Source organism: Lissotriton helveticus, chromosome 7 (assembly GCF_964261635.1).
Source record: "Lissotriton helveticus chromosome 7, aLisHel1.1, whole genome shotgun sequence".
Lineage (NCBI taxonomy): Eukaryota > Metazoa > Chordata > Amphibia > Caudata > Salamandridae > Lissotriton > Lissotriton helveticus.
The window spans coordinates 362,779,390-362,795,865 of NC_136068.1; the positions used below are offsets into that span (position 1 = coordinate 362,779,390).

General features: G+C 47.3%; 1 protein-coding gene across 1 annotated transcript in view; it reads left to right on the top strand.

The window, feature by feature from the left end:
* The window catches only part of AHCY (adenosylhomocysteinase), a 194,800-nt gene that overhangs the window by 72,814 nt on the left and 105,510 nt on the right, over window positions 1-16,476 (top strand). The window contains exon 4 of the mRNA XM_078652177.1: window positions 6,080-6,232. Coding sequence (XP_078508303.1) covers window positions 6,080-6,232 — 153 coding nt within the window. The remainder of the gene's footprint in view (window positions 1-6,079; window positions 6,233-16,476) is intronic.

Sequence of the window (16,476 nt, forward strand, 5' to 3'; positions counted from 1 at the left end):
AACACCTTCATTTCCAGATTCACACCGACCCCAAAACCACACTCAGAGGCACCCTCATCTACAGACCCCCAGGACCCCGCACACAATTCAGCGAAGACATCACTGACTTCATCAGTCCACATGCCCTCCCATCCGAGAACTACATTCTACTGGGAGACCTCAACTTCCACCTGGAAAGGAGACCTCAACTTCCACCTGGAAAAGAAAAACGACAACACCACCACCCTTCTGGACAACCTGGTCAATCTCGGACTCAAAGAACTCGTTGACACCCCCACCCACTCTGCCGGACACACACTTGACCCTATCTTCACCTCCAGCAAGCACATCTCCTTCGATCACACCACAGCCCTCCATTGGACGGACCACAGCTGTGTTCACTTCAACTACAAAAAGTCCACGACCCACAACCCCCCACAACCTATTCCCTGAAGAAATTGGAACAAAATCACCACCGACCAGCTCTTCACATCGCTTCACCAAACCCCCCTGCCAATTCATCGGACCCTAACCAAGCAGCCACCAACCTCACACAATGGATCACACACAGCGCAGACGAACTAGCACCCTTGAAAAACCATCTAATCAAGCAAGGCAGCAAAAAAGCCCCCTGGTTCAACGATGACCTTAAGAAATCCAAGAAGTTTTGTCGTACTCTCGAACCTGGAGAAAAAACCCAAACACTGACAACCTAGCCACCTTCAAGAACGCCACCCGCAAACACCACCAACTGATCCGATCCACCAAGAAATCAGCTTTCAAGGATCGACTTGACGACAATGCCCAAAACAGGAACTATTCAACATCTTCAAAGAATTCACTAACCCCTCTGCCGGCACTAACGACATCACCCCCTCCCGAGACCTCTGCGACTCCCTATCCTCATTCTTCCACAACAAAATCGCCCAAATACATAACAGCTTTGAAAACCAGTCCAAAGACCAGTCCACCCCACCCACCTCCGAACCAAAACCGCACTCTAACAACATTTGCGCCTGGAACCCAATCACCACCGAAGACACCATCCGCCTGATTAACTCCATCCACTCAGGATCGCCAACCGACCCATGTCCCCACCACATTTTCAACAAAGCAGACTCCATCATAGCACCCCATCTCCGCATGTCATCAACTGTTCCTTCAACTCCGCTACCTTCCCGGAAAACTGGAAACATGCCGAACTCAGCGCTCTTCTGAAGAAACCCTCGGCAGACCCAACTGAACTCAGGAACTACCGCCCCATCTCGCTCCTCCCATTCCCTGCCAAAGTAATCGAGAAAGCCGTCAACAGTCAGCTCGCCGCCTTCCTCGAATCCAACAAATCCCTCGACCCTTCACAGTCCGGCTTCCGAGCCAAACACAGCACCGAAACCGCCCTCATCGCAGCAACAGACGACATCCGAACACTACTGGGCAACGGAGAAACAGTTGCTCTAATCTTACTTGACCTCTCCGCAGCCTTAGACACGGTCTGTCACAGCACCCTCATACAACGCCTCAGCAACGTCGGAATACAAGGAAAAGCATTGGACTGGATCATCTCGTTCCTCACCGGAAGAACCCAGAGAGTCCACCTCCCCCCTTTCAAATCAAAAGCCACCGAAGTCATCTGCGGAGTACCACAAGGATCATCACTCAGTCCCACCCTCTTCAACGTATACATGAGTCCCCTCGCTCCCATCGCACACCAACACAACCTCAACATCATCTCCTACGCAGACGACACCCAGCTGATCCTCTCCCTCACCAAAGACCCAAACACCGCCAAAACCAACTTACACGAAGGAATGAAAGAAGTAGCCGAGTGGATGAAGAACAGCCGTTTAAAACTAAACTCTGACAAAACAGAAGTCCGCATCTTAGGGCCATCCCCCTCTGCCTGGGACGACTCATGGTGGCCACCGGCCCTCGAAACTGCACCCATACCTACGGACCACGCACGTAACCTGGGCTTCATCCTAGACTCCTCCCTCTCGATGACCAGACAAGTCAACGCCGTCTCATCATCCTGCTTTAACATCCTACGAATGCTCAAAAAAATCTTCCGTTGGATCCCCACCGAAACAAGAAAGACGGTCACCCACGCACTGGTCACAAGCCGACTGGACTACGGAAACACCCTTTACGCCGGAACCACAGCCAAACTACAGAAAAAACTCAAACGCATCCAAAACGCCTCAGCCAGACTCGTATTGGACATCCCCCGGCAAGCTCACATCTCCAGCCACCTGAAAGACCTCCATTGGCTCCCTGTCATAAAGAGAATAACGTTCCGTCTCCTCAGCCACGCACACAAAGCACTCTACGACCTAGGACCCGAATGCCTCAACACGCGTCTATCCTTCTACACCCCCCCCCCCCCCCCCCGACAACTACGATCATCCAATCAAGCCCTCGCCGCAATTCCGCGCATCCACAGATCCACCATGGGGGGGAAGATCCTTCTCCTACTTAGCGGCAGAGACCTGGAACTCTCTCCCCACCCACCTCCGCCTTACACAGAACCACCTCTCCTTCAGAAAGCAACTAAAAACTTGGATATTCGATAAGTAAAACACCTCCCTCCCTCAAGCGCCTTGAGACCCTCTGGGTGAATAGCGCGCTATACAAATGCTGAACTTGAACTTATATTTTGATATGCGGGAATAATTATATTGTTGCTGATTACCTCTATCCATAGCAGATTTTCAGCAGTGGTCTTTAAGTGGCCAGGTTTGAAGCTAATTTTAAGGAATGCTCCTTAGTGTGCATTTTTTTTTCTTAACAATTCCTAGCTCTAAGTGAACTTGTGCAGGTGACTCTGCTTTTGGTAATTGGAATAATATTTTGTTGCATCTTGCTACAATTTTTTCCAGTGTGCGCATCACGCCCTCGAAATACTTCGCTGTCATAACTGATTGTAAGAATTAATTTTGCATCCGCAACTTAAAAAAACTCAGTTAAAAAGGACCTTTCAGTGATTTGTAAAGAGTAGTAAAAGCAGAATTTAACGCACATGCTTTTGCCCTCAACTGCTGCAGATGAGACCAAAATGATCGAGCATCTGTGGTGTCACACCCAGATATTTTTGTTGGGAAACTATATCCATCAGCTTATTTTGCAGAAGCCGAGCACCCTTCTTTTTAGGTCTTGCCTAGGCAGTGCTTGTGCTGTTTCTTCGAGACGTGCTTTATACAGTATATGGGTTTTAAGCTCTGCCTATGTTTCACCCATGTATTTTATTGCCTTCTTTTAGTCTCTTACAATTATTTGTATTTCATTGGTTTATTTCTTTAATAGTACCTCCTTCTCTTCAGTTGTAACCTCCCATAAGAACAGCCCCTCTTGCATGTAACTTTTCTCAGAACATTTTATTTATAGTTTATTAGCATTCTTTTCTTAGTCTCTTTTTAAATGTAGCTGGAGATGTAAACACAATAGCGCCTTCCCCACTGCACTTCCCAGACACACGCCCTTTTGGCTGCAGCTGCCTTCTCAGACTCCATCCTGCTTCTGATTTATGGATATGGGCTTTTATTTTATTTTTTTATGTATATACTTTTTTCCATTGGCGGCACTCCACCCTTTAGCTTGACACATTTAAAGCTAAAGCGTGATGTGCCGAGATTGCTACAAAAGTAAATAAAGGAAAAAATAGGTTGCTGTCGACTTCTTCTTTTCCATTTACTTTTGTAGCAATCGCGGTATGCCACGCTTTAGCATTAAACAAGTAAAGTTAATGCAGGACATGCAATAGATGGTAAAGTAATTTTTTTTAAAAACTTTAGTCCGCCATTACATCATTGTTGGCTTTCTTTTTAAAATGGCGGCTGACAGGCTTTGCTTCCTATTTATTTACTTTTGTATCATTAGTGGCACATGGATATGGACTTATGCTTTGTTTAATTTCAATACTTTACCATTCGCGGCACGCTGCGCTTTAGCTTTACACCTTTAAAGTTAAAGCGCTGCGTGCCGCATTTGCTACACAAGTAAATTAATAAGAAAAACAAGCATTGGCATTGCCAATAGGTCTCGCTTGTGGGACCTTATAAGTATTTAGTTTTGCAGCACAATATGATGAGTGGCGTTGTGTGTGTGAGTGGCGTTGCGTGTGTGTGAGTGGCGTTGCGTGTGTGTGAGTGGCGTTGCGTGGGTGAGTGGCGTTGCGTGGGTGAGTGGCGTTGCGTGGGTGAGTGGCGTTGCGTGGGTGAGTGGCGTTGCGTGGGTGAGTGGCGTTGCGTGGGTGAGTGGCGTTGCGTGGGTGAGTGGGGTTGTTTGTGTGAATTGCTGGTTGGGGGAGTGGGGGGGTGGGCGGGGGAGCAGCAGGTAGATGCGAGTGGAGCGCGCGCTGGAGAGGGAGGGGGTGGGAGGACTAGGCAGCGGGAGAGAGGGAGAAAGGAGCGCGAGGGAGGCGTTTTTAGATACATGAAGCCAAAATTACAAGTGAGCATGTTACAAAAGCTTACGTTACATGAGACAATAGTGACAGTTGTGCAAGTATCAAGAGCAACAAAATACAAGAGGTAGCAAACGATATGGAACACGGCCTGGGGGAAGCTGGCTGGGGAGGGGGAGGAGAAATGAAAGGAAGGCTGTGTTTGCGGTGAGAGAGAGGGGAGGTGCTGGTGTGGGCGGGGAGAGGTGCTGGTGTGGGAGGAGTGCTGCTACGGCAAGGCTGTGTTTGCGGGGAGAGAGAGGGGAGGTGCTGGTGTGGGAGGGGGGAGTTGTTGGTGTGGGAGGAGTGCTGCTAGGGGACGAGTGCTGCTAGGGGAGGAGAAGCCCTGGCCGTGAATGCTCGTGCATGTTCACGTGAACTGCAAGAAAACGCCGGGCTGAAACCCCTTAGTTTGAAGAGGATTTTGCCGACATGAATTCGATCCTATCCATTCCTGCGGAATGGGACAGGCTCGACCTAAAAAGCGGGTGCAGCAGCCTTTCATTTCTACGCGGCATGCTGCAAATGTTAATGAAGTAAATACATTTTTTTAAAAGACAGACAGCCACCTTTACAGCATTGTCTATTTTCTCTTTCAACATGGCGGCTGACTGCCCTTACTATCTATTTCTTTACTTTTCTACCCCTATTTGCATGGCGCAGTTTAGCTTACAACATATAAAGGTAAAGCACTGCATACCGCAAAGGCTTCCAAAGCCTACAGAAAAACGCTTGCACTCATTAATGCTCCATATTAGAAAACAAATAAATTGCAACAGAACATACCTTTCCATTTGTTCTTGCAAGTGCGTTTCTTGTTAGCTTGCTTTCTAAAAATGATCTTTTCTTGGTTATTTAGCTAAAAGTATGGTGCATTTTTAAAACTCTAACAAAAATCTCACTTCCAATAGAAACAAATGAAAACGTATCTTGAGCAGCAATCGTTTTCTTTATAATTCATTAAATATACAATACCTCATGTGCCTAACAGAAATCCCTTTACAACTCCACAGGGACACCTAGTAACAGCTTCTGGTACTGCACCCTTTCCTTAAGTAAAATGTCACTTACTATTACTAGGGCTACTGCTGGGGTATTTAGAGGGAAAACAATCATTAGCATTTGCAGCGCTAATAGCTCAAAATCTCACAAATGCAAGTATCACATTGCACATGCTTGTTTATCTTTCTATTGGTTGTCATTTTTAGTTTTACTGACATTAATCTCCAGCTCGTTGATACTAGTGTACAAACCTTGTTGGGCAAGAAGTCTTTGAAGGTCAATTTGGGTTTTATTTATTAGGACCACATTGTTGACATACAGTAGATGAGATAAATGTGATAGTACTAAAACCAGTGTAGGTGGGCAGCGTGGAATAGAGCGCTCTTGGTTTTTGTGTGCTGCATTGGAATGTGCCCAGACTCTGGTTACAATATGAAAAAAGCTGGTCTGTCGATGGGCTGATGTTGCTGTAAATTTAAACTCTCCCTGATCTAACTGTTAATGGGCAGTGGCAGTCCTTCTTGCTCCAATAGTGGAGCATTCATAGTTTACATGGTTGAATTGTTCACCGTAATTGACTTTGAATTAATGCTGTCGTTGGTGGCATTACCTTGCTGCGTAATCAATAACCACATTCATGATATATACTTCTTTCTCTAGTGTACGCCTGGAAAGGGGAGACTGACGAGGAATACATCTGGTGCATCGAGCAAACTCTGTACTTCAAGGACGGCAAGCCACTGAATATGATCCTGGATGATGGTGGAGACCTGACCAATCTGGTCCACACCAAGCACCCCGATCTGCTGAAAGGTAGGTTGTTCCTGCTTGCATAGGTAGCATATTTTATGTACAGCTGTATGTGGAGCTTGAAGAAGCAATATGTTCTGTCACTGTATCACGGGATACAGTATCCTAGGTTTCGTGCAAAACCTCTATTTGAAATGGGCTGATGGGGGACTGCATTGCTAAGGTCATTTGAAAAACAGGAATTTGCATTGTAAAAAATGCATTATCATGCCCTAACAAAGTCTTCTCGGATTAGCTCAGCTCAGATAAAGCCGTTTTTGCAGTATGTAGGATGTGATGAACCAATCCTTCAAAAATGCCTGGGACTCTGTTACAACTGAGATGCGAGTGGGATGTCCTCCATAACTGCATTGTTAGACAGTCAGTGACATGAGGCTAATGTTTATATACATTGATGCTATATATGTCCCCTGTCATATTGACCTTTCTTGTCTCTAAAATGTAAAGCGCTCTGATACCCCCGGGTCCAGCCAGCGCTATATCAAACCTCTAAAATAAATAAATGTGAAACAGAAACCAATCTTATTTATTGAATAAAAATGTTTTTATTGATGAAGGCTTGTTAATAGCAAGTAGAGTAAGATAAAGGGCAACTACTAATCTTAGGAAATTTCGCACATGATACTGGTTTGGCCTCTGGTCTGGTGGCGAAAGGGTACTAGTTATGGTGTTTAAGAGGAACACAGTTTCTGCAGCTGCCAGACCTTAAAGCAACATTTCAAACTCTGGATATAGTACCTTACCACTCCTTGCACTACGCACTTTTTTAACCTAAAGCTTTTGGGTGAAACTTTTTAATTGTGCAACTTCCTGTAAAACAATGTAGGAAGATTTCATAGGATTCGAAGTTAATGTCTTTCTTATAGGTTACAGACGAGCTTTGAAGATGTTGGATGGATCCTAAATAGTTTAATAGGCCAATACAAGTTACCAATGTTTTTCAAAGTTCATGTCTTTAGTATCCAATATGTCATGTAAAAGAGCTAGCTATAACCTTACTGTACTATGTTGGAAGTTTGGTTGCATTACTAGTCCTCCTTAATGCACATTTTTTAGCTTTCATAAAGGAAAACTGGTTTTATTAATGACTTGTAAGCTAGCATTATGCTAATCACTCTTAAATTGCCAAGTGACAACAACAAATGATAAACAGCTGACTACAGTAACCACGGGGTGAGTTGCCAAGAACTTTTCTACCACTCTCCATGCAGACACCAGTTATTTGCTTCATGGGTCCAACAGCACCTTTTTATTCAGATGACACTGAAACCACCTTGTCTTTTCACAGTGTGCCTCAAAACCGTTCTTCAATATTTCTGCCCCATTTTATCGATCATGTTTGGCTTAAAATAAACAAGGAGCACTAAAGTGGCTTGGGATCTTATGTTTGAAAAGATCTGTTCGAGGCATGTGTGGCTGTGAATGCATATGCTGTGCATACTCCTGCCGTCTAGTGTTGGGCTTGGATGTGTGCACGTTTTTCTTTGAAGAATTCTTCTCAAGTCATGAGTTAGTGACTCCACTGCTTGCAGTGTGCATGGTCATCGGCTTCATTGCTAGATTTTTTCCCCCCGTCTGATTGGGATGTGTGCTTTTGTGCTCTGGATTGATGCCGTTGCTGAGGTCATTTTGGTTCTCAAGGTCCCTATCTATCCATCGTTGGTGTTTGCGACTGCGTTTCCTATCATTTCTCTGGTTTCGGATCAATGCTTTCAGTTACCTTCTGGTACGGTTCGCCAGTCTACTCCGGATACCAGCGGGGCCTCTTTCCTCCCACTTTTCCTGCCATTCAGGCCCCTTTCTATGCCGCTCTTGATGTTGTGTGAAGTACCCCTGGGCCGACATTCACCAGGTCTGTAATTTTTACCTCACCCCTGCATGACGTGGCCTACTGTGACGTGTGTTGGTCTTTTTGGTCAAAGAAGACCCTTCGAGACCACCAAACCAGTTGACTCGATGTTGTGCTGGGATGGTGAATATACTCCAAACCTCTTCAGTACCCAGGACTTCAAAAGGAGGACAGCACCACAAGCATTTGGCTGCTGACAAGTAGTCTCACCTGAAGAGTTCCGGCTCTGACCTCGAGATCGAAGACCTCACACCAGCTCAAAAGGTCACGAGTACAGCTTCCAAGACACCACTCCAAGGTTCTACCTCACGAGGCATTCAGCCGCTCTGGACCTACAGAAGCAGGCTTCTGGATTGCTAATGCTTCTGCACTGCTACTGACTTCGGGCCAAAATTGGCATTGACCGTCCACTTCAGATACCATGCCCAGCTACATCTCGCTGTTGAAGAAAATTCTTTAACCAACATACTCTGCACTGACTGCTCCCAGATCGGCGCCGATCCAAATCCATCAGCCTCGAAGCACAAGTCTGTGCCGAAACACAAACTGGTCCTTCAGAAGCTGCAGGAGCAGCTTGATGCCCGCGTCAGACAAATTCATTCACCCCAAATGAGTTTGATACCAACACAACCTCCTACGTCAGATACTCTGCCTCTTAAGAGGCAGAGCAACTTTGAAGCACATGAGCCCCTCCTCATCCAAAGCAGCTAAAGAAGCCTGATGAAGACACCAGTCCTCTACTTGATCCCAGACTGGGGGCTGGGACACTTATGATGTACCACCACAGGGAGACCATTGAGACTCTAATAATGTAGATCCGCCTGCGATACTGATTCTGACCTCTACCTTGTCAGACCTTCCCCACCAGATGACACCTTCGTACCATGAGGTTCTAAATAGGGCTGCTGCATACCACAACTTGCAGATTCATAAAGAACCTGTCAAAGAGGATTCACTCTTGGAGACTCTCTTCAGGACATTGCTCCATTGTGAGAAGTTGGCCTGGTAGGGGATGTTTCCAATTCTGGAACCACCTACTACCTGACCAAACAATCCCCTTATGGTGTCTGGTTGTAAGTCAACCTTATTAGACAAGCTATCCGAGGGGTAGCATGGACTAAGCAGCCTAAAGGCTTAACTTAAGAGGTCGTGTTAAGCGAGCTGTTTTACCACATACAATCCTGTAATACCAAATGAAAGGACACCACACAAGTATATATTATAAAAATATATGTGTTTATTACTAAAAACAATCCCCAGTATTCTTTATGAATAAAGGGGCACAAGCGTTAAATCAAAAGCACTGTTTAAACATACAAAGTTGCACAATTATGGATGAGGGCAGGGGGCCACTCAAACCATATACTAAACAAGTGGTATAAGAGATGCCACTCGAGCAGTGGTTAGGCCTAGGGCCTAGGGAATCGCTGGGAGCAGTCAGGACAAGCAATGCTGAAGTCGGGAATGGCCCTCGGGATTCGGGAGAGGTGCGGAAAGCGCACGCATGCACCAATGTTAACCAATGGTGCGTAAAAGTCAAATAGTTAAAGTTTAAGGACACTTCCGCTGAACCTAGAGGAACAAAACTTAACACACAGACCCTAGAGGTGTGCACCAGTGTGGGAACACCGGCGGAGCAAAGTTACCTCACCCACAGGAAGTGGGTGCACAGGGTCGAAGTGGCGTCGGGTTTTGACACGCAGGCTCTTGGTGCTTGAAGCTGAAAGGGCTGCAGGCAGGGTGAAGACGAAGTGTCCGGTGGAGTCCAAGAGTGGACTCAAGTTGTAGAGTACCTGAAAGCAGAGGGGACAGAGTCTGGGTCACTCAGCAGTGACCAGGGTGGAACCAGGACGGAACCAGGCAATGTCGGGCGCAATCAGGTGGTCGTCGAGGCGCTTCTCTTCGCTGTCACGTGGGCTCTGGGGCATCTGCGACGTCCAGGAGCAGGTCACGATCTGTCCCACGCAGGCTCTCACCGTCGGTGCAGTCGGCTTCCGGTTTGGAGCAAACAAGCCTTGGTAAGAGCAATCCACGCGGGATTGGAAGATGGCGTCTCACTCGGACCAGGAAGGTCAGAGTCGGGGCTCCTTTTCAGGGGAGCTGGTGTGGATCTGGAGCAACCAGAATCACGAGTCTTCTTTTGTAGTTCGTCGGCACAGGGACCACAAGCCAGCTGGCAAGTGACCGGGCCAACGCGTTGAGCCAAATCGTGCCAAAGGGCCCCACGCAGCACTCGTCGAGTGTGGAGGGCTGAACTTCGGCTCAGGAGTAGCTCAGGGTGGGGGCTTCTCAAACCCCGGTGTACAGCTTCGAGGGTCACTCGTGGGCTGCACGGTCAGCGTCTCGTGGTCACTTCAAGATGGCGTGCCCCACGCTTCCGGTCGCCTCCACGGGTCTCAGCTTTGCAGGGACTGTGGATCGGGCTGTTAGAAGCTGGGCAGGCTTGATCTCGTCGATCTCAGTCGCTCGAGTTCCGGCGGGAACTGCAACTAAGTAGACGTCGAGGGCTGGATGGTGCCTGCTGCTGCAGGGTGGTCACTCCTTGACCACAAGGGAGATTCTTCGGGCTTCCACGTTGAGATGGAGGGCGAAGGGTCCAGAATATCGTTTCAAATGTTTCTTCCAGGAAATCTGATGTGCATTGGCACTGCTCCCACTCTTATTCGAATCTGGTGGGCGTGATTACCTGCTAGGTCCCCTCCTATGGGTGGGACCCAGGAAGTGGGTGGATACACCCCCTTCCTTTGATCCAGGCCGCCCTGGCACGAGGGCTGGAGTGCCCCAGAACCGGTTTGGCCGGATTATGCAAGGGGCAGCCTTGTGCGCCCCAGGCAGTGTCTGGTTTCTTTCAAACCTCCCTGCTACAATACACTATCTCCTGTCTGGAGGGCGGTGACACCCTCCTGTGACAGGAAACCCTTTGTCCAGGACCCCCTTGACTGGGTTTCGGTCAGCTCCAGGGGTCCAGACATTTGTCTGTGGCAGAGGCATCCATTTTGTGGATCTTAAGGCCTTTGGAGAAATCAACCGCATTAAAGTGAAGTAACATGTCTTACCCCTCTAGAGGGGTGGAATGCCATCCCCGTCGCCAGAACTGGCGAGGGGATGGTATTCCAAAGCGTATGACACCTTACACGACATGTTTTGATAAAGCCAAACCAAAGTTGCTAAATAACCGCGAGGATTATAAGGCACTTAATAGTATATGGTATGGCATTATCCTGAAACAGCTTAGGGATTTGTTCCCGACAGCTGCAGACAGGCTCAGCTCATGCTAGAGCTCCATCTCACATGAAACCACGCACTCTGCCTCCAGGATTGATGAGGCCTTCCATAGGAGTGGCTCACAGGTTAATATGTGTCCAGATATAGGTTTAGATATAGGTATACTATATCTAAGCAAGGGGTGTTTACACCACCTTACCCCAGCTGAGTGATCAGCCAGTTGTGTCAATTTAAGAACCAGCCAGGGGTGGCAAAAGATATGCTGCAGCCCCTGGTAGGCCTTGGTGGCTCCTATGCCCTGGGCACCTATAGTGCATTATACAGGGGCTGACAAGGAGTCCATTTCCAATTTGTGGTATGTACCTAGGGTACATGGAATCCATTTTACAGAGAGAGCAGATGGCCTGGGGCCCTGATTAGCAGGGAACCAGGTCAACTAAGTCAAAAAACCAGCTAAACACAGGCAAAAAATCTGGGGTAACCATAGTCAGGTAGCCACCTTCCTACATCCATGTTGAAGGAGCTGCTCAAGCCTGCTTCTAATAATTTCAGGGAACCGCTTAAGGCCTGCGATATTAACCCACTGGCTGACAAAAGTACAAAGCCTCCCCTGCAGACCCTATCTGTTAGGGACCAACTTCTACCAGATTCCCTTGTGCTTCATACTGCTTGTAAGTGGGCGACTGCTCAGGGCACTGCGATGTCGTCCGCCGAACAAAGAGTTGTGGCTGCATATCTCCAAAATAGACCACATGAATTGCCCTTCAGGATTCCAGTCATTAAAGCTTTTTTGGAGGGGCTTGAGTCATTCCTCCCCGCCTGGGTGCCTCTGGCCCCAGTATGAATCTTAATATTGTCCTCAAGACTTTTGGGTCCCCCGTTTGAGCCCCTCCTTTCATGCCCCTTACAATTTCGCTTGAAAAGCTGCTTTCCTAGTCGATATCACATTACTAAGGGATGTTTGTGAGCTTCATGCATTAACCGTGTAACATGTAGGAAGGTTCTTCGCACTTACAATAAATTTCTTAGGTTGGTATCCCATTTTCACCTTAACCAGTCTATAAAACTTCCAGTTTTCATTCCACAACTTGATTCAGTTGGAGAGGGGGCTCTTCATACCTTAGACGTCAAGCGAGCCTAAATGTACTATATAGACAGAACAAGGCCATTTCAGAAAACCCAACAATTGTTTGTTGCTTTTTCTGAACCACATAAAGTTAATGCCTTATCAAAATCAGTCATAGCCAGATGGATAGTTAAATGCATCTAAACCTGTCGCGAAAAGCAAAGTTTTGCCTGTTCCTCTTAGGTGCCCATTCCACCAGAAAGAAAGGGGCTCTATGACCTTCCTTGGAAACATCCCAATAACTGACCTTTGTAAAGCTGATGCTTGGTCTACACCACACACTTTCACTAAGCACTACTCTGTAGACAGGTTAGCCTGCCAACAAGCAAATCTTGGTCAGGCTGTACTACGTATCCTCTTTCAGTCTTCTGCAACATCCACAGGCTAGCCACTGCTTAGGGGAGAACTGCTTTGCAATCTATGCACAGCATGTGTATCTACAGCCACACATGCCTTGTACAAATTTTTTTACTTACCCTATAAACGTCTGTTTGTGACATGTAGTGCTGTAGATTCCTCTGCTACGTACAGATGCTTAAAGGGTAAGTATTTTTTTCTTTGTGCAACGTTTCTCACAATGTAATCGAACAATAATTAAACCCTTCCAGGCTGATGACGAGCTCAGCTCGTCATGAGCGTAACCCGCTGTGTGCTCATGACGAGCTCAGCTCGTCATGTAACGCGGTATTTTTAAAATTACCGCGCACAGCGGGAAAAGCCGCCGCAGCGATGCGGTTAAGAAACACAATCTTATCCCAGGATGAGATTCACAAAATGCTTGTGCCTCTGTTTTTCATGGGATCCAAATGTTTCTCCACCTAGAAAATTGCCATTCTGGTGTGATTGAGGAGTATGCTTTTGCAATGTTTACTTTCCACCAATAGAAACTCTATTTTCAGTTTCATATTTTTCTTATGCTTGAAGTACATAGGATACAGTATTCAACGATTCTCCTAATATGGGTTGTACAATTGCCTTCCTCCCTTAAATCTAACACCCAAATGTTCCTTCCATTTCACCAGACACCCTCCCTATACCCATTTACTTCCATAATCCTGCTGAGCCCATCTTCCGCCTTCAAATTACCCCAGACAGTTGTGTACAACATGAATAGGATTTGACCTATTAGAGTTCAGAGAACCTGCCAAGGCGCATCATGGTGTTAGCCGTGAATATCTACTGTATTGAACTTTTGTATCATGTACTTGGAAGAAGACCTAGTGCATTGTAACTCCTAAAACACATTTCCACACCAGCTGATTAAAATTAGGTGGAAAGTACAGGTTTAAAAAACATTTGAGTAAAGATTAATATCGGCTGCAGAACAACAGTTTAAAATGTAAGATAGCCATCCGTCAATAGTGTCCGTTTTTCGATCTTTTGACAACTTGCAACTAAGTGTGGAGGTCAGACATCACAGACCTGATTACATAATTTGTGGATGCGTTTGTCGGCTAGTGAAAAGTTTTCCGGGCTGGTCACGACAGGCTAAGTCTAAATATTTTACGAATTTCCATTTTAGCTGCGAGTTTCCAGGATTGAAACATGCTATGATGGTTTTCCTGCATGTACATATTTGTCATTGTAACAAAGTTTTACATATTGTCGTCTGAGCCTTTGCAATCCTGGGCAGATACAAAGGAGATGTATCAGAACATCTTTCTTATGAAAATGCCCTGCATACTCTTGTCCCTTTTGTTTTTCCATGTTGGTATTGCTGCTAATGCTGGTATGTTTTCCATACTTAAGGAGCGAAATCAACAATTATACCGAACAAGGAATATGCATGCACAGAGCAGAAGACATAATGTAGGGCTTTTTCCTTCCATGTGTGCGAGTGGGTACTGAATTGGTTTTGGTCTGCTAGCATCGAGATCATTTTTGTAGTTGTTTGTTGCCCTTCTAACCGCATCATACATGGCACCTGATGTCTATAGCACCCTGAAATCGAGTTGCTTGATGGAGGTGTTTAGGTACTTAGTGTTCTGACAACTCATTATGTTGAAGTGATGGCCATAAGGCTTGATTTAGTCAATTAGGTGAACAGCTGATTTTGCACCAATTTTCACTGCTGCCGCTCTTCGGGATAGTTCTTGTTTGAGGCCAAATTCAAGGTGGATTTGTGCTGGAGAAGAAGTTTGTTGTAAGTTGAACACTCGCCTTAATGTTTTAATTTGTAACTTGTCCAGTGTTTCCACATCTCAGCCTTTCATCGCCATACTCGCATAAGTAATAGTTTGCATTAGACGTTACTGTTCAGAGCGCCTGGAATGATGGCCCGTTCAGCTTCCTTGCCAGGGTGATGCAGTGTCAGGGAAGTCTCCTTTTGCTTAATGAACTGTTTTTGTTGGGCAAAGCGTTCTCTTGAGTCCAAGTATAGTCCCAGATATTTTTAGTTGCTACTGACTCTAGGCAAGTTTCATTTAAAAGGAATCTGGGTGCACGGTCCAGAGAAGTGTTGGGTGACATTGTTTTAGGTTTTGCAACATTTACCTTTAGATGGTTCGTTTTTTGCATAACTGGCCAGTGCATTCAGTGATTTTTTGCAATCCGCTTTTGGTTTGACTTAAGATACCGTCTGCATATAAGTGGAAGAGTTGAAGAGGGCCCAGGCGTGGGGAGTGAGTTTGCCCGGCACTACACAGGTGGAAGGTCTGACATAAAAAGATTATAGAGATGCTAGGCTAAAACACCCCTGCTGTAAGCCTTGATATGTGGTTATTTTTAGTTAGTCTTGTGCCGTCCCCCAATTTGATTTGTACCCTAGTGTCTGTTAGAAGGGGCGATCTCAGAGGGCCAGGTATTGCTCACCCAACCACCCCAGGACCCACCTCTCCCACAGATCTTGCCGAGTCTTATCGTGAGGTCCTCACCGGGGAGGACTTCGAGCCTAGGATCGTACGTACTGAGCTCCCACCACACTTACGAACAGACACCACACCGTTGAATTCTAGTAACAAGTTCTTTATAAGCAGTAAAAAGAAAGTAGCACTCTTATGTACAAATGATCGAGGGATCACAAAGTCTTTGAGGATTCGGGAAGAGGGAAGCGGGACAGTCTTTAGCCTTTGGGCCAGTACGAGGCGTAACCTGCGCACAGCTCTCAATCCTCGAGCCGGGGGATACGGAAGATGGTGGACGTACTGGCTGCTTCACTCACGTCGAGTCGGCTCAGGTCGTGATGGTAGTGTCGATGGTCCAGCCGGACCACAGTACGCCTCGAGCCGCGACGGGGTCAGCAGGGCTCGATCCGGAGAAGTTCTTGAGGAGCCGCGACAGCGTCAGCAGGGCTTAGATGGTACGAGTTCAAGCTTGAGCCGCGACGGCGTCAGCAGGGCGCCGATGGTCTTTGAGATCGAGCCGCGACAGCGTCAGCAGGGCTCAGGTGGTTCAGTTCCTAGTTACGAAGAGGGAGCCGCGACAGCGTCAGCAGGGCTCAACAGTTCAAGATGAGTTCTTCTTAGGGCCAGCCGCGATCAGATCAGCAGGGCTTCAGGTCCAAGATACAACTGCCCGCTAGTTGTGGGGCCGGCCTTGATATAGTCCAGGAGCCCTTTGATGTCCGGACCCTCGCAGGCGGAGGTCTCATGCCTTAGAGGCTGGTCGTTGGCGAGGTCCGGCGGTTGGCTCTTTGATCTCTTTGGAAGATGCGTCCGGGAATTCCCAGACGCCCAGCAGGTCTGGAGCCAGCCCTCGGGGAGGCCAGAGGTGCGATCGAAACTGGTCCACAGGGGAGGGCCAAAGGTGACAGATACCAGTCTCTCCGAGGAGGCCGGAGGTGCCATCGAAACTCCCTGGCTTATCTCCATTGGGGAGCCCTTTACCCCCCAGCCGGGACTGGTGCGCCTTTGGAGTCTGGGCTTCGCTGGGACCGGGGTCACGCTAGGCCCAGGGAGTCAGGGATCTCGGGAAGGGAAAATGACCGCCGGGCCTTGTGGGGCATGCAAGGTTTCGGCATGGGGCATGCAGGCCTGGTCGCCAGGTACGGGTTCTGGGCGTTTGGGAAGCCGGACGACCAGGAAACTCGGGGGCCGCTAATCTACCGGG